The sequence below is a fragment of the Mastigoproctus giganteus genome, chromosome 2 (genome assembly GCF_048544385.1).
Source record: "Mastigoproctus giganteus isolate SK-2022 chromosome 2, ASM4854438v1, whole genome shotgun sequence".
NCBI lineage: Eukaryota > Metazoa > Arthropoda > Arachnida > Uropygi > Thelyphonidae > Mastigoproctus > Mastigoproctus giganteus.
Genome location: NC_143576.1, coordinates 167,520,769 through 167,547,224, shown reverse-complemented (window position 1 = coordinate 167,547,224; position 26,456 = coordinate 167,520,769). Strand labels below are relative to the sequence as shown.

The 26,456-nt window shown below is 37.3% G+C and overlaps 1 protein-coding gene across 1 annotated transcript in view; it reads left to right on the top strand.

The window, feature by feature from the left end:
* LOC150089729 (dipeptidyl peptidase 9) overlaps positions 1 to 26,456 on the top strand; it is a 483,518-nt gene that overhangs the window by 343,099 nt on the left and 113,963 nt on the right. Inside the window, 4 exon segments of the mRNA XM_090390084.1 lie at positions 16,626 to 16,773; positions 20,889 to 20,965; positions 20,967 to 21,041; positions 21,043 to 21,076. Of these exon segments, the coding sequence (XP_090246210.1) occupies positions 16,626 to 16,773; positions 20,889 to 20,965; positions 20,967 to 21,041; positions 21,043 to 21,076 (334 nt within the window).

Here is a 26,456-nt window from a genome sequence, read left to right as displayed (position 1 = left end):
ATTTAATTAATTTAATTTATTGATCTTATTAATTTAAAATAGCATGCCCCAAACTAGAGCAGCCAAGCAACGGGCACAAATTGGCAGGAGTGCTGTGACTCGGGGGAGAACTGAAGGGGGGCGATTCTCCAACGCATCACAGCCTAAAAAATTGTGCAACTTGTGAAATGTTTGCCGAACTCTCTGGAATGGAACATGAAATTGCCATGGCGGATGTCTTTGTGTGTGCGTGATGTAAGGAGTGTAAGGAAATCAGGCGACAACTCAGCGTTGTTATGGGCCTATATGAGAGTTTGAAGGACAGGGTGGATGTCCTTGAAAGATCTAAATTGGGGGGCCCATCAAACTCTCAGCTGCCCACATCAACACCACAGCTTGCACTTGGTCGTCACGCAACACAGCGGCAACCCCCCAAGGCAGAATGCGCTGGTCCCACAAGAACTAGTAGCTGTTGGTGACTCTATAGTCAGGGAAACGGGGAACATCCTTTGTAAAAAGGATAGGTGGAACAGGACCAGGGTATGTCTGCCAGGGGCAATGGTTGATGACGTTGTAGAGCCGATATCATCTTTTAAGGGCACAAAAGGTGATATAGTTGTGCACGTTGGCACTAATGATATTAAGACTAGGAGACCGTCAGAATTACTTAACAAGTACAGGTCACACAAGTACAGGTCACAAAAGCCGAGAATTAGGGTTGAATTTGAAAGTGTCTGCAATTCTGCCCAGACACGATAGGAGGAAGTATCTGATGAGAGCCTTCTCGATCAATTCGGCCCTGGAAAGGTTGTTCAAAGCTCAAGGGATAGAATTTTTTCAGCCTGGTCTGTACTTGTTAACAGGAGAGACTGCTTCTACAGGGATGGGATACACTTAAATAGAAAGGGTGCAAGAATATTTGCTGATGCTATCGAGGCAGTGTTAGGTGGATTGGAAAACTGATAGCTTGGGGGGATACAAGGACTAATAGTTTAACAGTAGGCAGAGGTGAAGGTGATTCTTGCGCAGCTTCTATTAGAATAAGTAGCGACCTGGGGCTAGGGGTGTTTGGGGTTTCAGGGTTGTTGTTGTTATTTGGTTTTTAGGAGCATTAGCAACTAAGGCCATATTGCTCAGGGATATGCGGTGGTCATTCCCTGACCTTTCCGCATTCTCTGTATTTGGTGGCGACGGACTCGAACCCCGGTCTAAACAAGAAACGTGTGCTACACGCACTGCTGCTCCTTCCCACCTGGCTACGTAGGCGCGGGGTTTCAGGGATGGATGGCAGTCATCCTGAAATAGGTGGGTATATGGGATGTGTTAGGGTAACTAGGAATACGAATGGGAGCATGTATGCTTGCATGTATCCAATGCTAGAAGTGTAGTAAATAAATTTGATGAATTTGAAGTGTTGTTCAAGACATCAAAGGCAGATATTGTTGGGATAGCAGAGACGTGGTGTCACACAGATTAAGGAATGCAGAACTGGAATTTGGGGAGTACAATGTGTACAGAAAGGATAGACAGGATGGAAAGGGAGGAGGTGTTATGCTGTTAATTAAGAAAAACATAAAATCAAAAGAATTGCACCCAGTTGATATAGTTGAACAGTGCACTGTTGAGTCAGTTTGTTGTGACATAAGCACTGCGAAAGCAAAAATAAGAGTAGGAGTGTGTTATAGGCCTAATGACTCGAATGAGTACAATGAACAATTGTACAGAGAAATAGAGCATGCCAGTAAATCAGAACGTCTTATAATGGGGGATTTTAACTTCCCAGATATTGACTGGAACTTGTGGGTTGGTCACTCACACACTAATAAGACTTTTGTGGATTTATTGGATGATTGTTTTCTGCAGCAAGCATGTTCAAGAGGCAGCAAGAGAGAGTAATACTCTTGATCTGATTATCAGCAGTGATCATTCGTGTATTAAGAATTTGCAGATAAAGGAACCACTAGGTGGCAGTGATCACAGTGTACTGATGTGGGATTTACTTAAAGATTAAATTACCATCAGGGGTAAAGGAAAGAGTTTTTGCTTCTGTAAAGGTGAGTACAGTGGTCTCAGATAGTTTTTAAATTCTGTGCAGTGGGATCAACTGACGATGTTACCAACAGTAAATTCTAAGTGGGAAGTGGATGCAAGGAATTAATCGTGGATTCTACTAAAAGTTTCATACCTATTAAGAAATATTGTTCAAGGTTTAGGCCTAAATGGTTATCTAATGAACTAATGAGACTCGTAATAGGGAAGAAAAATGCATGGCATCCATATAAATTATCAAGCAACTCAGAAGCCTCTGGCAGATATAAGCTAGTCTGTAATCAGGTCACAAAGTCACTGCATACTACTACAATCAAAAGGAGGTTAGGCAGGCGAAAGCTGATTACGAGAAATCCTTGGCAAAAGATGCTAAGAAAAACAGCAAGGATTTCTTTACTTATATAAACTCTAAACGGAAGGGGATGAATCTGATTAGTCCACTTGACATCGCTGGTTCGACTGTTGATGATCCTGCTCAGATAGCAAACAAACTGAATGAGTATTTTTCATCTACATTCACACATGAGTAATTATTAAGGTTTGAAAATGGCAGAAGGTTATCAAATTATAGCAGGATACTTAATGATTTTGTAATAACTGAGAGCAAAGTGGAGGAGAAATTGTTAAAGTTAAATATAAGAAAAGCACCTGCGGTGGATGGGATCTATCCAATTATGTTAAAGGAGGCAGCAAAGCAACTAAGCAAACCCTTAGCCATAATTATGAGAGCATCCTTGAACTCGGGAGGTTCCCACGGACTGGAGATGTGCAAATGTATCCCCAATTCACAAAGGGGAATCGAAGGGTGACATGAGTAATTACAGACCAGTTAATTTAACTTCTGTTCCGGGTAAAATAATGGAGTCACTGGTTAAAGATGCATTGCAGGATCATCTAGACAATACTGCAGCAATCATTCAGATGCAGCATAGATTTAAGGGAAAGTCTTGTCTGACAAATTTGATTGGATATTATGATGTGGTTACAAAGGAACTGGATGCAAAAAATAATTTTGATATCATATATTTGGATTTCAGGAAAGCTTTTGACACTGTTGCGCATGGAAGACTATTGTACAAATTGGAGCAGAATGGTATTAAGGTTAAGTTGCTACAATGGATAAAAGGATAGTTAAGTGGGAGAAGACAGAGGGTGGTAATCAGTGGGTGCTGCTCTTCATGGACTAATGTTATTAGTGGAGTTCCACAGGGTTCGGTGTTGGATCCACTGTTGTTTTGTATATTTATCAATTATATTGATGAAGTGAAGGTATATCAGGCTTAATGTCGAAGTTTGAAAATTGATACAAAGGTTGGCAGTGTTGTTAATGACAGTAATGGCAGTGTGCTACTGCAACAAGATCTAGATAATTTGGGCAGTTGAGCTAAGAAGTGGCAACTGAAGTTTAACCTTGACAAATGCAAAGTACTGCATATGGGTAGAAGTAACCCCAGAGAAACGTACCAACTGTGTGGTACTACACTTAAGATGGTAGAAAATGAAAAAGACCTGGGAGTAATTGTGCAGTCAGATATGAAGTTTTCTGAGCAATGCAGACAGGCTGCCAGGGCAGGTCATGGGATTTTGTCAATGATATATAGGAATTTTGCTAGCAGGGAAAAGGAGGTGATTATTCCTCTGTATAAGGCAATGGTCAGGCCACACCTTGAGTACTGCATACAGGTCTGGAGGCCTCATGATTTACTTGACCGTGTACAGAGAAGGGCAACAAGATTGGTGAGGGGAATGAAGGGATCCTCTTACCAAGAGAGGCTTAAGTTCTGCAAATTGCAGTGGCTGGAGGCTAAGCACCTGGTGATCTGATTGAGGTGTATAAGTCCTTGAATGGGTTGAGCACGCTGAATTCTGATGGGATCCTTCCACTTGTTCAGATTACGAACCTAAGGGGGCATAAATTCAAATTAAGAAAGGACAGGTGTAGAATAGTTGTGCGGAAATTTGCCTTTAGCCAGCGGATGGTTAATTGCTGGAACAAACTTCCATTTGTCATTGTGGAAGTTGATAGGTTGAATAAATTTAAGGAGGAACTGGCCAGGCATTTGGAGGGAATGGTGTGATTTTTTTTTTTTTTTTTGGCTGATGCTGCATAAGCTCATACGCTTGTTTTCTTGCATCACATGCCACTACTACTACTACTACTACTACAATCAAAAATCAATTAAACACTCAAAAACCATTTAGTAATTCGTCTGTTATGTTCATCAAAATTAAAGTAATAAATATAACTAAAACATTTAATCATTTCGTTAATTCATATTCATCCCCACCGTAACATTTGCAATAAATGTGTGGGCAGGTATGGTTGGTGACTGGTTAGTCGGCCCATACCTGTTACCATCCCGCATGAACTCCCTAAATATCGGATCTTTCTTGAACAAGTTCTCCCAGGTTTACTTGACGATGTTCCAGCAAATGTGAGACGCAACATTTGGTTTCAACATGATGGGGCGCCTGCCCATTATGGAAGATGTGTTCGTGACCATTTGAACAGGCATTTTGGGCATCGATGGATTGGCCGTGGTGGACCCGTTGCCTGGCTCCCATGCTCACCTGATTTATTGAGCCTTGATTTCTTTCCATGGGGGCCCCTCAGATCTATCATGTATGAATCGCCTGTGGAGATGGAATGGATCCAGTGGCGAGACTCGTCTGCACTGCTGCTGCTGTCAAAGGAACTCCAGGTGTGTTCGACCATATCTGCCAATCCATGCTGCGTCGGTGTCACGCATGCATCACGTCTCATGGTGGAACCTTCGAGCATCTGTTGTAACATCACGAAATGAATTCATCTCGTACTCCATTGTTGATATTGTGTCAAATAAATGTTTGCCACTAATTACTGTCTTGTGTCATTTCTGCTTCTTGTGCCTCTGCTACTACTTTTCCGTGACGTTTCAGATTATGGGTTCCTATGCGATTCACATTCCTTTAGATGTTACCTACCTCCTCTAAACGTCCCAATATTTTTGAGACAGCCTGTATATATATATGTATGTATGTATGTATGTATGTACAAGAAAATCACGTTATATATAGGGTCAGCAGGTGTTCGCTTATATCTGCAGTTTCAGCCATTCACGGTAGATCTTAGAACATATCCCCCGTTGATATGGGCGGGGGTCTTCTATTTTCTGGCATATAGAGTCACCAACAGTAGCTACCTCCAGTGGACCAGGGCTTTCATTTCATTATAGAGGATTTCATTATGTCATATTGCAGAAGTTGTGAGCAGCATTCTTCGACCTTTTTTTTATGAACTGGGCTTTCCACAACTTTATGCACTCAGAACTGGAAAGTAGTTTTCTTCCAAAAATGCACTATATATATGATTGTCACTTTGTATATGATCTGTATTTGACTTCATTTTATTTTGGATATCTTGACTATTACTATAACTAGCTGTTGTAAGGAAAACTGTTTAATTGATGTATTAGTTTGTAAATAATTTGTAAAAATTATTTATGAACTAATTAGTGGTTAATGTTCCGCTATGCACAAATAAGCCAGTATTTCTTGATATCTTGATGTATATGTAAACACTGTTTCGCTTTCATGTATATTTTCACATTGTTTGTTGCCTGCTTATTCGCGTTTCTCACTCTTGCATTTTTTCACTTTTTTATTATTTATAGAAACAACTGCTACTTGGTTGATAGTGCTGTGAGTCACAGAAGGGATGCCTTTTTAAAATAATGGCTTTTTATGAAATTAAACTTGAAGCTGACCATTACATGTAGTTTACATTGTATTTTATGTGATTCTAGTCAGCTGATTTTATTATTATTATTATTATTAATGGCCATATGATACAAGGAAGCCTGAGGCTTATGCTGCAACAGCCAAAAAAAAAAATTCCCAAGTTACCCCCTGAGAGAGAGAGAGAGAGAGAGAGAGAGAGAGAGAGAGAGAGAGAGAGAGAGAGAGAGAGAGAGAGAGAGAGAGAGAGAGAGAGAGAGAGAGAGAGAGAGAGAGAGAGAGAAGTAGAAAGGAATCACCAAGAAAGAGAAGAATGATGATATCCAGCTCAGGACCCTGGGTTTGCCAAGCCCATACTCACTAGATGTGAGCCCCCGGGGTTACATGAAAGATACATACAGTGAGATATTGATTTAAAACATTAGTTATCTCAGGTAGAAGCTATTTTAAGGTCCAAAATCATGTTATATGTGGGGTCAGTGGGTGTAATGGCAACTGTAAGGCATTTAATATGTTCTGTATGAATTTAACTCTGCCAACGCCAGCTGATACTTTTAAAAGGAGAGGTTAAATGCAGAAGGAACTGTTAAAGCTTTACAAAGGTATCATCATGGGTAATTATATATGCAGCTTTAATTTTTTTTTTAAAGGTAAGATGAATTTACCTGTGTGTTTTTGCAAGTGATGTAACCACAATGAAATTAATTTTCTGAAGCGAAAGAGGTAGCGAACTTAATGAATACAGCAATAGAATACTGGAAATTAAAGATATTTTTGGAAGAGCATTTTTACCTTGGACACAGCAGGAGAAAGCTATATGTACTCTAGAGAGTTAAAGAACTGTATATAAATACCACTAACTTTTCTTACATTGTTAAATGTTAACTAGTTAAGCTAATTTGTGGCCACTGTTAATGTTAAGAGTAGTTCTGAGAAACTGAAATTAAGCAGCAAACTATTTTATTTTATTATTATTATTATTTTTTTTTGTATCTCATCTCTTGGAATGACTAAAGCTCTCTATGAATTCTTAAACCTGTTACCATTAGTGTTATATGAAAATACATCTATTTTATATAATCATTCAAGTCATAGGGGATCTAGACTCCTCCACCCCTACAGCTGTGATTCTTTTGAGGAATCCAGAGGCCACATTGAAAATAGTTACACCACTTCTGACTAGCTTAAAGAATTTTTTAGGAACAAAAGAAATACTCCCATATTTATTTATTTATTTTGAGAGGGCACAGTCATCAGTTAAGAACTTGTGTATAATTTGCTTGAAATTCTTTGCAGTTGCATTGCTGAACCTCCTGTTTACTTGTGAATTTTGTATGTTTAATGATTTGTTTGCTTTTATGATCATTGTTGTTTTACTGCTAAAGATCTAATAATCTATGAACATTTATTGATTCACAGGTTATGAGAATTGGAAACACTTTAAGACATAAGAGTATAATAATGCTAAACTATTCTCAGATTATGTGATGGCTGTATGGGGACAACAGGCAAAAATTAGTCACTTGTGATATTTAGGGCATAACAGATTAAACGTATCTTCTGTACTTGTTTACTTACATCACTGAGATTAGAGTATAATGTTAATGGATTTTCTGTGTTTACAGTTATACCAATTGAAGAAAACAGGATTTTCAACACAAAAGATGGAGTGGAAAAAAGGAGGGATAGAATCTTGCATGTCTAAAGGACATCCTTTTAAAGAAGTAGCTGAATTTGATAGTGTTTCAGAAAGAACAGTAATAAGAATTTTTAAAGAATGAGGCAAGTTGAAATCAATTGGAAATCAGTGATGGATGTCATGCCTAGTAAATGAAAACTAATTTCAATCAAAAGAATTGCTCCAGCTGGTTATCCACAGACTACATCAGTTAACCTCTAAGAGAACACTGCAAAGAAAATTGCATAACGTGACTATCTGAAGTTGGGCCCAAAAAAAAAAAAAAAAAAGAAGACTAATGTTCAGCTGCATTTAAAAAAATGTCTGGTTAATATGGGCTAAAAGAGATAAAGACTGGACTGTTGATGATTGGATAGCTGCATTTGGTTTGATGAATCCAAATTTTTCCTGTGCAATAAAGATGCCGGGCAACGAGTTTTTAGGAGAAACAACGAGGCATGTCATACAGATTGTTTGCAAGATCGCATGTGTACAATTGGTGATGATTGATCCTTTGGTAATAACTGTTATGGACTGAGTTCCCTACTTGAAATACCAACAAGGATGAATCAAGCTGGCTATATAAATATTCTGAATAATCATCTTCTGTCTTTTGCTCAACATTTGAGGGATACTCGTGGTTTTGTATTTCGGGATGACAACAATCTGGTTCACGTGGCCTCTGCTGTTTTAAACTGGGGCAAGGAATGTGTGATATGGCACAACATCTAAAGTGGCAGCCAGGTTGTCAAATTTAAACCCAGTAGAGAATGTATGGGACTATTTGAAGGAAAAGTGAAACACAACAACAGCATCCATGAAACCTCGATTAATTATAGGCTGAATTGTTTTCAGAATGAACTGCTATTGATATAAACTATTTCAGGGATCTAGTTGAATCCATAAAGTGATCCATATGAAAGGAAGGGTTACACAGTATTAATTGAAAACATTACATAGGCAGTTAATTGAAAAACATGTTTCCAAGGTTGTTTAAAGAATAAAACCAAAATTCATATCCATTACCTATATTCAGCAGTCAGGGGCTTGAACCCCGGTCTACTCAAAGAGCGTGTGCTACTGCACTGCTGTTCCTGACCACTTGGCTATGGATCTTGCCAACATCAACTGTTGCAGCAGCAAACAAGAACTCTAGATAAGTGTGCAAGCATTATTTTGACCCATATCATCAGATAAATGCATGTCTATATTACATCCTCCCCAACTCACATTTCCTCAAAATGTTAAGGTATGTTAAGGTATGTGTGTTAAGGTAACCCAGTGGTACTGGCAAAAACCCATGCACCACCTCGTGTTCAAATGAATCCTGCCTCTACAATTTCTGTAAGATAGATTCTTTCTCTTCAAGTGTGGGACATGTTGATAAAAAATTTTTACTCAAATGCTTTGCAGAATCCCTCCAGTTTTGAGTTAATCCACAAGGCTTTCAGCATATAATTCCTCCTATTGTGTCCGGGTAGAATTGCAGACACATATTTTGATCTAACTTGCGACTGTTTTCAGCATAGCTCTATATTTTTCCAACAACCTGCCAATCATGCTCCTTTAGTATTATTATTCCCCGCATGAATAATATTGCTCTCTTATGCCCCTTAAAATCAGAAGTTATCCGTTTCATATGCGTAACAATAACCCAAGAGAAACATACCAACTGTGTGGTACTACACTTAGGGAAGTGGAAAGTTAAAAAGACTTGCGTGTAATTGTGCAGTCATATATGAAGGTTGCTGAGCAGTGCAGATGGGCTGCCAGGGCAGGTCATGGAGTCTTGTCAATGATATACAGTAATACCCCGACTTACGCTACCCAGACTTACGCGAACTCGGTGTTACGCGGTTCTTGATTTTTTCGTTTGGCAACGCTGCCGCCCACTATTTTCAAGGTCGTTTTTCATATGTTATCGATATACGGTGCGACGGCGGAGAATGAGAGCTAAAGATGAAAAAAATTCAACTTTGCTGCTTTTATGTTTTTTATATCAGTGAAGGGAAAAACACATTTCACCATAATAACGTAAAAACCAACACAATTCCAGCTATCGGTATAATCGCAAATGCAATTAGATCGAGTTTACTACCAGTTTATAACAGATTTCACTAGCAGAAACGCAACTGGATTTTTATTGTTTTATGGTGGTAACCCCTAGAAATGTGCGGTGTTAATAGTGTATCTCTGCCTTTATGGTGTTGTTTATTCAGTTGCTACATGCACGCAGCTTTGTTTATGCGTATCAAGCGTGCCTCCTCGTTTTGTAATTGCGCTTTATTCCCTAAAAATGAGTAAAATACTTAATTAAAAGGTGTGAAAAGGAAGCGTCCTGGTGAAGACACTGCAGATTCAGAGAGAAAAAGAAAAGCAATTATCGATAAACAGAGGCGGACTGGGTCAAAAATTCTTACCCTGGAAAATTTATAGTGGCCTCATACTATGGTTTATGGCCAAAATCACACTGGCCCACCGGGGTTACACTGGCCCCGGTAAGGCTTATGGCCAGTCCGCCTCTGTCAATAGAGGAAAAAATATGAAATTGTGAAACGCTTTGAGCGAAATGAAAGACCATGTGATATTGCACGTGCTACAGGCCTAAACGAAGCAACGGCGAAAAGCACATGACAATTGAAAACTTGACAGGTTGAAAATTGAAAAGGGCTCAATTGTAAAGGGCTTAAAAATTTTAGAAAACATAGACTCCAACGAAGAACGCGTTATAGCTACAAAGCAAGGAATAAAAAAATTATTAGCTTGCTACGAAGAAATTCTGCGTGAAAAAAAGAAGGCGCTGTGTCGTCAGGCGAATTTGTTAGATTTTATGAAGCCATCGACATCGAAATAACTTTTTAACGTAAGTCATTTGTTTTTTTAATACATATTTTGTATTAATATGTATAAAAAACTGCAATTTTATTAATATTTTTCTTCTAAACTAGTGTTTTTGTTAGTCCTTGGTCCCAATTAAGCAAAATTTATATGTATTTATATGCAAAGTTGTACCCCGACTTACGCGAATTCGACTTACGCGATTTTCGTCGGACCCACCTATCGCGTAACTTCGGGGTATTACTGTATAGGAATTTTGCTGACAGGGATGTGATTATCCCATTGTACAAAGCAGTGGTCAGGCCACACCTAGAGTACTGTGTACAGGTCTGGAGGTCCCATTTTAGGAAGGATGTAGAGCTGTTGGAAGATAAGGACGAGATTGGTGAGGAGAACAAAGGGGTGCTCTTACCAAGAAAGTCTTAAGTTCAGCAAATTGTAGCACCTCAAGAGTAGGCACCCGCAAGATGATCTGATTGAAGTGTATAAGGCCCTGAATGGGTTGAGCAAGCTGAATGCTAATGGGATTCTTCCTCTTGCTCAGATTAAGAACCTGAAGGGGGCATAGATTCAAATTGAGGAAAGACAGTTGTAGAATATATTGCCTTTAACCAGCGAGTGGTTCATTGGTGGAACAGACTTCCATCTTTTGTTGTGGAAGTTAATAGACTAAATAAATTTAAAGCTGAACAGGCATTTGAAACAAATGGAGGGGTGAAATGGGAGGGTTTTTTTTTTTTTTTTTTCGCTGATGCTGCATAAGCTTGTTTTCTTGCATCGTATGCCTTTACTAATGCTTTCCCTGCCAACAGTCTCTCAATAAAACTAAACCTACCAGAACAGTATGCACTTTTCTACTCTGTCCGTTGGATCCAAATTGAGTTTTCATCACTTGGGACGTCGTGAGATACTTGAGTCTCTGACAAGTTCCCAGTTACATTTGTATCTAGAAAAACAACCGTTTCTTCAGTGATTCAGATTCTTCTAGTAATGCACAAAGTTAGAATTTGAGATCAGTACTTATGTCGGGTGTAATGAAGGATTATCAGTTGTCCTTGTTTTGTTTACTAGCCGACCATAAATATATGCTGTTGGCTATAACAAACAGCATATAACAGTGGGAGTAACAAACTCGTTACTCCCAGTAGAAACGCCTGCAGCCATTTCCATCTGAGTAACAATATCCTCAGATGACGTGTTGAAAGTGGATCTTGTAACAACCATTATTTAGGTAAAATTTAAACTTAAGAAATATTACAAAATAGAAATGTACAATATATTTACAGAATTTAAATTAATGTAGTATTTAACTGTTACCAAAACTTTATGCACTATTGAAGTTAAAATTAAGCTACCAAAGTTAACAGAGAATGTAACTTAGCAGAAATAATTTAGAAAATTTAGGAATTAAATTTACAAAATTACTGGAATAAGATTTAAAAATTATAGTAATTAAATATAAACAAAACATTTGCCTACTAAAAACTTGATTTTAATTTTCCTTCAGTTAATTTGCTGTAACACTTAAAAACACATCTTCTCTCTTTGATTGCCTACAGTAGAATATCACAGATAATTGTCATTAACACTGTGCCCACCTTTGTATCATCCAAAAACTTAGATGTCAAACTTGAAATAACTTACATTAATAAATATTGAAAACAGTATGGGACCCAGTGTGATCTCTGTGGCTCACCAACTATCACATTAGTGCAGAAAGAGCAGTGGCCATTTATAACCACTCTTTGTCTTTACTAATCCCTTTACCTAGAGTAGGAATGTGCCCCCATTTTCCACATTGCTCTAGTTTAAAGAACAATTGTATGTGCAGTACAGTACAGTATCAAAGGCTTTACTGAAGCTAATTATATGATATGTTAAAATTATTCTTTGCATCCAGTTCCTTTGTAACAACTTCATAGTAGTTAATCAAGATTAGTCAGGCATAATCTACCTTTTGAAAATCCTTGCTGTATTTGCCTTTTGGGCCCACTCCTTTCAAGATGAACTTGCATTACTTCTTTAAGTAATGATTCTATTGTTTTCCCTTTTACAGTGCTTAAACTTAGAGGTCCATAGGTTATCCGCTTCACTTTTGAACTAGCCTTGTGAATAGGGGTTATATTTGCAATCTCCAATCTGTAGGTACTTATCCTGAATTTAAGAATTTTTTCAATATAATGGCTAAAGGTTTAACTAATTCTTTTGCAGCTTTCTTTTAAAATAATTGGATAGATTCCATCATCCTCAGCAGTTTTGGTTCACTTTTAGCTACAGAAATGTCTCTTCCACCTTACTTCTGTTATTATACAATCATTTAACTTCTGGTGGGTATTAAATAAGACTTCTGCTAACCCTGTCTCTAAAATCGTCACGTGTAATGTATATGCGAAATATTTATTCAATTTATCAGCTATCAGCACAGGATCATCTACAGTTATACCATTCATATTCACTCATTTCATTTAACAATAGAAGGAAATTAATGAATCACATAAATTCCTTGCTACTTTTCTATTCATGATATTATTAATAGCATTATGAATTTATTGAAATTCATAATTCTCCTATCTGTCTTAGGTGCCTAACACCCTGAGAAACTTGTATCTATTATAGGGCTTTATACATGACCTGGTCTTGGCGCATTATAGCCTAAGTTGCTAATGCGCCAATAAAACCCAAATCAAACTCAAACTCTATTATAGGGCTCTGTATCCTCTCAACTTATTACCATCCCATGCATTTTTCTTCTTTGCAACTAAGCCCATCAGTTCATCTGACATTCCTTAGTTGGTGTAAATTGCTTAATGACCTCCATGATTATTTTTCTGAAAATTACCTAATTGGCATTTACATTTTTCAGCATCAGTTTGTCCCATGGAAAAAGGGTTTAAATAATGTCTGATCCCATTATAATTACATTTGTGAAAACTTAAACCCTTTTGTTTACCTGTGGAATAGTTATTTATTTGAATAAATCACCCATCAGTATACTGTGATCATTGTGGTGGTAAAAGGGATCACTGATCTTCAATTGGGATGCAAGGGATGCAAAGAAAAACAGCAAAGAGTTCTTTACTTATGTAAACTCTAGAAGGAAGGGGATGAATCAGATTGGTCCACTTGATATTGATGGGTCAGCTGTTGATGACCCTGCTCAGGCAGCTAACAAACTAAATGAATATTTTGCATCGACATTCACACATGAGGAGTTATTCAGCGAGGGGAATGCCAGAGGTGTATTCAACTCTAGCAGTAAGCTACAAAATCTTGAAATCACTGGGAGTAAAGTGCAGGAGAAACTGTTCAAGATAAACACAAGAAAGGCACCTGGGGTGGATGGGATCTATCCAGTTATATTAAAGGAGGCAGCAAAGGAAGTAAGCAAACCCTTAGCCATAATTATGAGAGCTTCCTTGGACTCAGGGGAGGTACCATAGACTGGAAATGTGCAAATGTGACCCCAATTCACAAAGGAGGATCAAAGGCTGACACAAGTAATTATAGACCTGTGAGCTTAACTTCTGTTCCAGGAAAATTAATGGAGGCACTGGTTAAAGAAGCACTGCAGGATCATTTAGACAAGACTTCAGTTATAGCTCGGACACAGCATGGTTTTGTTAAGGGGAAGTCTTGCCTGACCAATTTGATTGGATATTATGATGCAGTCACAAAAGAACTGGATGCAGGGAATAACTTTGATATTATATACTTGGATCTTAGAAAGGCTTTTGATACTGTTGCACATGGAAGACTGCTACACAAATTGGAGCAGTGTGACATTGGAGGCAAATTGCTGCTATGGATAAAGGGGTGGTTGAGTGGGAGAAGACAGAGAGTGGTAATCAATGGACACTGCTCATCGTGGACTAATGTTATTAGTGGAGTCCCTCAGGGCTCAGTGTTGGGTCCATTATTGTTTTCTGTATTTATAAATGATATTGATGATGGTATATCAAGCTTAATGTCCAAGTTTGCAGACGATACAAAGGTTGGCAGGGTTGTCAAGGACACTACTGACACTATGCTGCTGCAACAGGATCTGGAAAGGTTGAGCAGATTGGCTGAGAGGTGGCAAATGAAGTTTAACATTGACAAATGTAAAAATGACAAATATACTACACAATGGAAACAGCAACCCCAGAGCAACGTATCAACTCTGTGGTACTACACTGACAGTGGTAGAGAATGAAAGGGACTTGGGGGTGGTTGTGCAGGCAGATATGAAGTTCTCTGAGCAGTGCAGATGGGCTGCAAGAGTAGCTCATGGAGTATTGTCAATGATATACAGGAATTTTTCCAGCAGGGATAAGGAGGTGATTATTCCCTTGTATAAGGCAATGGTCAGGCCGCACCTAGAGTACTGTATACAGGTCTGGAGGCCTCATTTCAAGAAGGATGTAGAGCTGCTGGAACGAGTACAGAGAAGGGCAACAAGATTGGTGAATGGAACAAAGGGGTGCTCTTACGAAGAAAGGCTTAAGTTTTGCAAATTACAGTGTCTGGAGACTAGGCACCAGCGAGGTGATCTGATAGAGGTGTATAAAGGCTTGAATGGTTTGAGCATGCTCAGTGCTGATGGGATTCTTCCTCTAGCTCAGAATAATCACCTGAGAGGGCATAAATTCAAATTGAGGAAAGACAGATGTAGGATAGACGTGCGGAAATTTGCCTTTAGCCAGCGGGTGGTTGGTTGGTGGACCAGACTTCCATCCCTTGTGGTGGAGGTTGATAGCCTAAATAAGTTTAAGGCTCAGCTGGACAGGTATTTTGAACGAACAGAGGGGTGATGTGGAAGTGGGGTTTTTTTTTTTTTTTTTTTTTTTTTGGCTGATGCTGCATAAGCTTGCTTTCTTGCATCAAATGCCTCTACTAATGCTAATGCTAATTAAAGGAACCTTTAAGAACATGAAGATTCTTAATACATAGTAAATCACTGCTGATAATCAGATTGAGAATATTGTTTCATGAATTCCAATTAGTAATGGTAAGTATGGCTATAAGTACAGTTAATGAATGATTCACCTCTCTCTCTCTCTCTCTCTGTAACGTAGGTATTCAGTTTCTCCTGTATGCCTTTTCTCTAGATAGTTCCATTGGAACTTTTTTTTTTTTCTGAATTGGTACCTGTCATTCCCTACCTCTCTTCCAGACTACTTTAAACATGTGCTGCAACCATTCAGCATTCATTCACCTCCAAACGCACAAAACCAACTTTTTGTCTTCCTCATTTTCCCCTTCTGCTCCTATTTTCTGTAACAACTTCACATGTATTTCCCAAAAATTACAGGATACAGAAATTCAAGTCTAATGCCAACAAGTATTTACTGCTTCTCAGCCATCAAGTCATGCACAGGACTAAGCTCTACTACATCTTTGGATTTTTCATTAAAAAGAAAGAAAGAAAAAAATTGAAAGTGTGGATTATCAAACTTTCCCTCATTAACAGGTTTTTCCTTATTCCACTTGTGTTACAGTGGAGTAGCTAAGTTATCTCTTCCTGCAGTAAAATGTTTAAACCTTTGCAGTTGTATTTTATAAAATGTGCACACTTAGTAGAGGCATTTGATGCAAGAAAGCAAGTTATGCAGCATCAGCCAAAAAAAAAAAAAAAAAAAATTCACTTCTACTTCACCCCTCCGTTTGTTCAAAATACCTGTCCAGCTGAGCCTTAAACTTATTTAGGCTATCAACCTCCGCCACAAGGGATGGAAGTCTGTTCCATCAACCAACCACCCGCTGGCTAAAGGCAAATTTCCGCACGTCTATCCTACATCTGTCTTTCCTCAATTTGAATTTGTGCCTTCTCAGGTGATTATTCTTAGCTAGAGGAAGAATCCCATCAGCATTGAGCATGCTCAAACCATTCAAGGCTTTATACACCTCTATCAGATCACCTCGCTGGTGCCTAGTCTCCAGACACTGTAATTTGCAAAACTTAAGCCTTTCTTCGTAAGAGCACCCCTTTGTTCCATTCACTAATCTTGTTGCCCTTCTCTGTACACTTGCATCCCTATCAACATATGAAGCATTTGGTGCTTGCTGTTCAAGAATTAATAACATGCATTTGTGTACCAATTTGCTGAACATTTTTTTTTTAAATGTTGCATGCAATGTTATTTCGTTTGCTTTTTGCATCTGCCTTTGGAGACTATAATGTGTAATATGATGGTTAACAGAAAGAGAGTCGAAAAACCTTCAAATTAACCAGACCTTTCTTAATGACCAGATTCGCCTGATCAGGGCTGTGCTGACTTGGAAGTGTCAAGTACTTTGACTTCATAAGCTTTTACTGTATTGCTCTGATGCCTGTCATATTTTGTTTTATCACAGTCAATATGTAATATTAGTGTATTTTATATAGGACTGCAGTTTATTTGTTACTGTCCAGAGCAAAATCAGCCAGACTCCATTTGGAGAGGTGTTCCAGATGAATTGGTCATATGAAGCTGGTCTTCCAACTCCATCGAAGATTTGGGTTCAGTCACTGGGATACCTTTTGGAGCCTGTAGGTAGGTTTGTTTTCATTATCAGTTATGCATGTCATTATCAGTTATATGCTAGTGAAGAAAATTTAATTTAAGATATATTAATTGCAAAAGATCCCACTACCTTTTTAAATGAAAACCCCAAACTGAAAAAGGGTTTTCATAAAAAATATTTTTTGATATATACTATAGGTATCAAAACCTATAGTATATAGTGCCGTGGATGGGGCAGGAGGGAATACCATAAACTTTGTTCTGGAGACTAAACATAGGTTTCACCACTTCAACAAAATAGCAGTTTGCAAAATAATTGATATAAATCCATAAAATTTAGAATAGAAATAAAGGAACCTACTGATTTATTAACATCATGTGTTCTTGAAAGGTAATTTGTGAATTGAGTGATTTTTCTATAGATATAATGGTATAATGAGATATTATATTTTGAAAAATATATTAGCATTAGCATATGATGCAAGATATAAAATTCACCCAAAAAAAGGAATGACAAAAAGTATTCAGTCTACTAGAATTGTAAGCATTATTAATGTGCAACAATATCAAAAGCTTTCCTGAAATCTAAATATATGATATCAGAATTATTTTTTCATCCAGTTACTTTGTTACTGTATCATGGTATTAAATCAGATTGGTCAGATAAGATTTCCCCTTAACAAACCCATGCTATTTCGAAATATAATTGCCACATTGTTTAGATGATCCTGCATTACTAAAATATGTGGAACAAAAGTTAAGCTAAGAGGCCTGTAATTACTTTTGTCACCTTTTGATCCCCTTTGTGAATTGGGGATACATTTGCATATCTCCAGTCCATATGGACCTAATCTGAATCCAAAGATGCTCTCATAATTATGGCTGCGGGTTTGCTTACCTCCTCACTTTCTCCATTAGTATAACTGGATAGATCCCACTACCTAGGCACCTTAGATAGATTGATATGAGGAGTAGTTGGGATTAGATTAGGATCAATACAGAGAAAAACCCCAGAAGGGGGATACAGGATTCAGGTTGGATGGTAATCCCATCATGTATTGTTTTACAATCTTCACGTGCTGTGTTACAGCTTGGATTTAGCAAGCAAAGTAGGACAGCAGAAGGATGGATTCATAGTGCTACATTTCGGTACCAACTCTATGACAGCATATCAGTGCGTGAAACAGCCTTTTCTTGGCAAGTAATAATGCTATGTACAAGAGTAGTGTGTGTATATATGTTCCTCCCCAGGATTCTTCCTCAGTTCCTCCACCCTCCCCAGGGTGGAGCTCACTATCCCCATTGGGCATGCTATGTTCAGTTCAGATATTTGGCTGTGTTCTTCCCACTCTGGCTGGGCATCTGCTTGTAATCTTAATGCTTAAGATGCTAAATTTTGTGTTCCAAGTCTGTTTTCTTTTATGTTTGATTTTTCACAATGAAATCCCTCTAATGTTGGTCAGCTACGTCAAAATAAGAACAAATTAATACTTAAAAAATTTATGTACAAAATTTTCACTTTTGAAATCTTCAAAATTACACAAAGAAACACTGTACAGAGCCCACTACTAATAGTTGCCCACAATCCATGCCTGCGCATTCAAAACAATCACTTTTGTGGATCCACGTGCCTTTGAAGAACTGACCACCACCACGGACCCATATGTTTCAAGCACTCACACATGAAAGGGTGAATACTAATGTTGTGCCCCCCTCTTTTTTTTTTTTTAAATGAAAACCCCAAACTGAAAAAGGGTTTTCATAAAAAATATTTTTTGATATATACTATAGGTATCAAAACCTATAGTATATAGTGCCGTGGATGGGGCAGGAGGGAATACCATAAACTTTGTTCTGGAGACTAAACATAGGTTTCACCACTTCAAGCCTCCATTAAGCAAAGTGGTCGTATTGCACTGGTTGATGAGAATCACCTACCACCTAGTTTTAGTAAGTAATAGTACAGTCAGGCCTCGTATAACATGCATTTACACTATATGAATTCGATCATGCACAATTTATAAATAGGGGAATGATGTCACATATAACATGAACCTAATTCACGTATGCACGATTGGGCTTTGCGTTTACATGAAATGGCAGTCGAATGCGGCAGAATCACAGCAGCTGAACGCAACACTTACTGCATTGGTTACTCAGTTGGTACCCATGTGCTGCTTTCTCTGTATTCTTTTTATGCTGTAATTGTGCTTTATTACCTAAAAATGAGTAAAATACTTAAATGGTTTGAAAAGGAAGAGTGCTGATAAAGATACTGCAGGTTCAGAGAGAAAAAAGAAAGCGGCTAGGGTAAAGAAAGCCAACACGAAAACCACAGCAAACTACGGGACTTGCTGGACAAACTGGTTTGCCGCTACTGCAATTCCTCCCTGCATTCTCAACCTTTTGGCTAAGATCATGACAAAGAAATTGGAAAAGATGGAATGTCTGTTATCTGTTTGGATAAAAGATCAAAAAATGGAGATCAGGAACAGGTTTGCTTACGATAAAAGCAAAAGCATTAGCAATATTTTTTTATGTAAAAATCATAATAAAATACGTCAAGAGATTCCCAAACTTTCTCGGTTCACGGTGCCCTTAGTGTCTCGGTAATTTTTTCACAGTGCTCCTAGGCCAAAAGAAATATCTAACAGTTCCATTTATTAAATGAACTTCAATAAACAGAACTGTTAGATATTTAATAATTAGGTCCAAAGAACTTAATAAGTAATCTTGAAACTATGATAATGTTGGAACTTTGAACTACTTAGAGCTAGTAGTTCATGCGGTGTCCAACAAATGTTGAGTATCACCATGTTTCCCTTGAAAATTTTAAATATTCTGCAGTGCAGAGTTTGGGAACCGCTGACTTACTTATTTTATTATGATTATTTATTGCGTTTGGTGATGTTTTGGTTACAAATGGGTATTCACTCTTTTGGTGGTTGGCACCTAACCCTATTTTTCCCATAAGGCCTGTTATTTATATTGCACAAGGGTTTCTAGGAATTACTGTGTTATACGAGGACTGACTGTATTATGTTACTATTATATTAAAGTATTATTAGTGTTATATTGTTACTAGTAGTGGTACTATTTAGCATTAGTACTAGAAGTAACCATAGCACTGGTTACATTTGGCAAGTAACATGAATTACCCACCCTTTCTTTCTTGTCATAATTGAACCTGATAATTTATTTCTGGGTGACTTCAAGTTTCCATTAGCCCTATTATAAAGGCATTAGTTTTCTTCAGAGGAGTTCAAACTGATATCTTTATATGTGATATTTTCTAGATCTGTGTCTTCGTACTTCTATTCAGAAGATTGACAATTTGTATTAGGGACAGAAATTTACATTTCTCCCATCAAAGGGGATTTTTCTATTATTCCCGTCTGATCTGCTGTTAAAAAATTGGAGAACAAAGTTGTGTAATCTTTTCATGGTTAAGATATTAGATATGATGTTGTGGCAAACTGCATTAAGGCATTCCAACTTGAACTTCCAACCATGAAACGAGGATTGAAACATTTACAGTTCTCATTTGATGATCAGCTTTAAGCTTTTGTTTCAGAAGTGACATTCCAAAAAGTATGAAATTACTTAATCTCATGAACACATAACAATAAAAACATTTCTCGTATACAACCAAAACTTTGCTGCCTATTCAAATAAGATTGTTTTTTTTATGTTCCCATATAAAAAGTTTTTTCTTATTTAATGTTCATAAATTTTTTCATGCACTCATCTTTGTATGTATTACTTTTAAATGTGAAATATATTACATAATTCAAGACTCGTGAAATATATTACATTCATATATATTCAAATATATTCATGAAATATATTACATAATTAATAATTTTGTTTTGTGAATAGGTTGAATTGATAAAACAAATGAATAAAAAGATATTAATGACTACTCCCTTTCTGTGCAACAGTGAAAGTTTCACTTCATGTTTTGTATTTTGTTAAAAAGTATTGAAAAACTAAAATACTAAAATAAAGCATTTTGGTTTTTCATTATCATGTGAAATATTGATAATGTCTCCTGTACCTTTTTCCTTCTTCACCATAGTCAGTATTTGTGTCCTTCCTCTGTTGGAAGGAATATAAAATGTATTATTTGAATTTTTTATTTACAGCTTTAGATCCAAGTTATCCTCAGCCAGACCTCTTTAGTCATGAACTGTCATCAGGCCATTTAGTGTATGGAATGGTTTTTCAAACCTCCTAAGTTTGATCCTGACATAAAATATCCTACTGTATTAACAATATATGGAGGACCTGAAGTTCAAGGTTGTTACAAACACCTTTAAAGGAATGAGGTACGGTTATGTATTTCATTGAATCGGTGACTGTTTCTTAATATACTAAATAAAAAAAAAAAAAAAGTTCCAGTCGTTTAGCCTTGATATGAAAAAAGGGGAAAAAAAAAAAAATTTCTTTTGGAAACACTGTTTGTCATGGTGCAGTAAGGTATGCTGTGGAAAAAGGTTTTGGTGCCGTGGGAAGTTCAGCCAAGGACTGGGATTTTTTAAGTGCATGGTTGGAAATAATGCAAAAATTTATCAAGTCCCCCCCCCCCCCTCCCATTATAAATACAAACTAAAGAAGAATGGAAGGAAGGAATAAAAAAAATTTTAGGAGCACTCGATACATTGTTTTACAATAATGAGTTTTGGGATACTACTACTGATGAAATCAAATGAATATTTGTTCATTCCTGCTGCACTTTATTAGGCCACCATTGCTGAGTGGTCAAGCACACATGTGAATAAGTACACATTCCTTGGGTGACCCCTGTGACTGCTGAATACGGTGCTGTTTCTTATATTATCTCTACCTTGTGAACTCTTCTGACCATGTGGTCGTCCCGGAGTATAAACAGAAAATTTATTTATTTATTTTAACCAGCCTTGATTTGCACATAGTTGGTGTTTTTTTTTTTTTTTTTTTAACTAATTACAGAACTATCAGTAATATTTCACAATACTTTGTTCGTAGTAATGAACTAAAAACAGTAGTATGAGAGGCATCGATTTAATTGTATCTCGTAATGTGATCACCTTCACAACAAATTATCATATTGCACTACCTTGAATAAGTAATGCTTCACCAGTGGAGAAGACTATTGTTACTTATTCTCAGTGAATACCACCACCAAGACGGCACCATTTCAAGGCTTATTGGCCTATCATCAGTGGGCGGGTAGGTAGGTAGGTAGGTAGGTAGGTAAGCAGGTACCCAGATGTTTGCAGTCATGCCAACCCAGTTATTAAGTATAAACTCCACAATATGAGAGATGCCAAATTTTTTTTTTTTTTTTTTTTTTTTATGAAAAACCCCAAAACACGAAAGGTATCAAAACCTATAGTACTTAGTACCATGCATGGGTTGAAGGGAAGTATGGGGGGGGAAGGGGGATGCTGGAAAACTTTGCTCTAGAGACTAAACATGGGTTTTCACCACTTCAAGCCTCCAATAAGCAAAGTGGTGGTATTTCACCGGTTGATGAAAGTCATAATAATAATACTAAGAAAAATAAATGCAAATGGCATAGTACACTACGAATTAGAAATTCACTACAGAAACTATCAGTGATATTTCACAATTACTTTGTTCATAGTAGTGAAATACAACATTAGTATGAGAGGCTTCGATTTAATTGTATCTTATATTGTGACTACCTTCACGAGTTACCACGATATTGCACTACCTAGAATAAGTTACGCTTCGCCAATGGAGAAGACAGTAGTACCTTGTAAACATTAGGGCAACTCATTGCAAAAAGCAATTTTGTTCTGTTGTTAGAATTAAGACCATTGCATTATTTGTAGAGTGAAACATCATGCTGGCTGCAAAAAACAAATGAAAGGAAAAGATAGTCCTTGTAAAACATCTTATAATTTCCCCAAAGCCAGATTTATAATATAGCATTAGCTATATTATAACTGAATTTTCTCTCTTGTTATGCCATCTTTTATTCATTAAACTTCATAACTTAGTGCAAATCCTTTTGAAAGTTACAGTTATTTCACTGGTCGTAGAGCCCTTGAGTGGCCCAGTGATCAATTTGATGTCACTTTAGAACAGCTGAGAGCAAAGAGAGATAGCAAAATGTCCAGTGTAGGTACAGCTATAAAAAATGTACGCTTGATTAAATCTATGATTAATCTTTTCTATAAACGACGAGTTTACTGATGCACACAAAACAATAAACGATATCAATGGTTTTTTCTGCCATTATAACTAGTTGTACAGCTTGTCAACTGCATCACAAAAGTAGAGAGAAAAAAACAACAAGTAGCTTCAACATCACACACTTCCATTCTATGGTATCACTATGAAAGGGGAGGGCCTAGTGGGTGACTGAACCGCCTGTTTGGTTTTTTTCTGCAATTAATGGTGCACAAATGAAAACTTGCAATCTTCGTTATTACTTGTGAGAAATGGATTGAATTTGTCAACATTACAATAAAATCAGAATGTTATGTAAAATTGATAAAGATTGCACTTACTCCATTATTATTATTCCTTAAGAAGAATAGTGCATTTTTTAATCCTCTAATGCAAAAGTTTTATTTTCTATGAAGTATATTCATTGATCTTTATCTCTGTCTCTGTTATTGTGCTAGGCATGCATTTAAAATTAATAATATATTAAAGGTTAAATTTTTTGTTCTATAGAACATCAACAACTCACTGTGCATACATTCTTAATTTAATTTTTTTTTTTTCTTTCTATCTGTTTTGTTTGAGTTTTTAAATCGCAAAGCAGATCTAAAATGTTAACATCAGCCCTAATTTTTAAGTAGTTAACTGAATGTGCATTTGTGTAGAAAAATCTTCTCTTCCACCTCTCGGTATCTAATCAATAAAACTATTTAATTTTAAAAGTATACATGAAGTCCTTTTGTTTTTTTACCTTTTGAAATTTTTGTTTATTAATTTCCATGTAATGCCTTTCAGGGAAACATACAGATATATCATAATATGATAGCAGGTATCACATCTGCAGCTTAAAAAATAAGTGTGACAATGAAATTTTTTAGCTGGTTTAGAAGAGTTAGTAAGAAAAAATTTGAGTGATGAAAATAGGAGTATTTTTTTTAACTTTACACTGATGAGCCAAAAACATTGACCAACAAGTCATTATGCAAATTGAAGCAACTGCAGGTGAACTACAGCACATGCACAGGTCAGAACCTGGTATAAAAAGGACACCTGATACTGAGCTCCGTTAATCAGTGTTACCCTTGTTCTTCAGATAGAAAAGGCAGCAAGTTGGACAAGGGCCAAATTGTAATGGCCAGACAACTGGGTCAGAGCATATCCGAAAACAGCACGGCTGGTGGGGTGCTCATGGTCAGCCATGGTTAGTACCTTCCAAAAGTTGTTCCAAAGAGAGGAAACCCACGAACCGCCGGCAAGGTGTTGGGCAACCACGGCTCATTGATGCTCAAGGTGAGAGAAGTCCTCTCCCGGATGGTACATGGCAACAGAAGGGCTACTGTGGCGCAACTCCACCGGTAATTGGAATGCTGGTGATGAGAGTAATGTGTCCACTACACACAGTACATCAAACCCTGCTGAAAAATGGGGCTCCATAGCCGCAGGGTGCTCTGAGTGGACCATGCTGACCACAGTAACACCGGTGGACAGTGCCTACAATGGGCACACAAGCATTTAAACTGAACCTTGGGTAATTGGAAGACGGTCCGCCTTATCCGATGAATCATATTTCCTGTTGCACCATGTGGACGGCCGGGTAACAGTGCATCGTTTTACTTGGGGAAGTGATGGCGGTAGTGTCGTGCTTTGGGCGATGTTCTGCTGGGATACCCTAGATCCAGTCATCCCTGTGCCAGGCACACTGACTTCTACCACCTAGATAAAACATCATTGCTGGCCAGGTACACCCTTTCATTGCAAACAGTCTTCCCCCTCTGGTGGTGCCGTCTTGCAGCAGGATAATGTACCGTGCCCACACTGCCCGGATTGTTCAAAAACTGGTTTGCGGGAACATGAGGAAGACTTCCAGGTGTCTTCCATTGATGTCTGGAGAATTTAGAAGCCCTGGCCTCAATTTTGTAGTGTCCATGCCTCACCAGGTACGAGCTTTTTTTGGCTACACGTGGAGGGACCAACATCATATTAGGTAGGTGGTCATAATGTTTTTGGCTAATCGGTGTATAAATATATTGAGAAATATTATTATATCTTAGAAAGAGCAGTAGAAAACTAATAGTATCGGTTGGGGATTTAAATAACTGTGTAGGAATTTTGCAGTTACATTTATTGAGATATTTTAGGAAAATTTTAATAGAAAAAGAAATCTAGCAGTAAAAAAAGCTAATTGAATTTTGTGCAAAGCCAAGCACTCCGAATTATAAGCAAAGTTTTCAACATAAATATAACAAGTTTTTAGATTGAACATATTAAAAAATACTAAAGGCATAATTGACTGTATCATAATAAAAAAGTATCTTAATCAACAACTAGTCAGATATGCTCTTTCTAACGATCATACACAAAGACATCTTCCTTGGCTCCATCATGTCTCAAACCAGAAAGAACTGCAAAACATCTCACAAGTAGCACATTTTGTTAGGTCATGATTCATAGGAGAACCTCCCTTTTCAGTTCACCCCCCCCCCCCCCCGGAGCACTCCTGCTACTTTGAGCTCATTGCTTTTTTTGCTATTCTGAGGCTTGATTTCCATTAAATTCAATTTAACTTCAGAATAATATACTAAACTGGTAGATATCTAAATGTAATAATACATATTATGCTATCAAGTTTACATTATATGCATCGTAGAGTTTTTAAATTAGTTTATAGCCTTACTAGAATAAAGTTTCTTAACTAAAAACAAGAAAATATACCCCACCAAATGTGATTAGAACCTATAAGCTACTTGTTTAGCTCAATTTCAATTAAAAATCGGGTGCCTCCGTAGCCAGGTGGGAAGGAGCAGCAGTGCATAGCACACGCTTCTTGATTAGACCGGGGTTCGAGCCCATCACCACCAAATACGGAGGATGCGGAAAGGTCAGGGAATGACCACCGCATATTCCTGGAGCAATATGCCTTAGTTTGCTAATGCTCCTAAAAAACCAAATAACAAAAACAAACAAAACATCAATTAAAATCCTACAATTCCACTACTATGCACTACACTGCTTATTACATTATACTATACAAATTTGCCCCAAATAACTGATACAAAAAAACTCTACGAATATTGAGTTGTATGTTACATGCTACTTGATAAAGTTAAGTTATTAAAAACACATTTATATTGCTATAAATTATAGTTTATAGGCCAATTCTGAAAACTGATTACGCTGCTGGAAATCTATATATAAAACCTCCAAGTAATCCCTATATCAATACTATATTGTGCTGTATTGACAAAAATGAATGAGTATTTTTGCATCTACATTCACACATGTGGAATTCTGTAAGGAAGTGGAAGCCAGAAGTTAAATAAATTCTAACAGGGAGCTAAATGATTTTGTAATAACACAGAGCAAAAGTGGAGAAGAAATTGTTGAATTTAAACATAAGAAAGGCACCTAGGGTGTTGGGGACCTATCCAGTTATATTAAAGGAGGCAGAAAAGGAAGTAAGCAAAACCCTTAGCCATAATTATGAGAGAATCCTTGCACTTAGGGAAGGGTCCCCCACAGACTGGAGATTTGCAAAA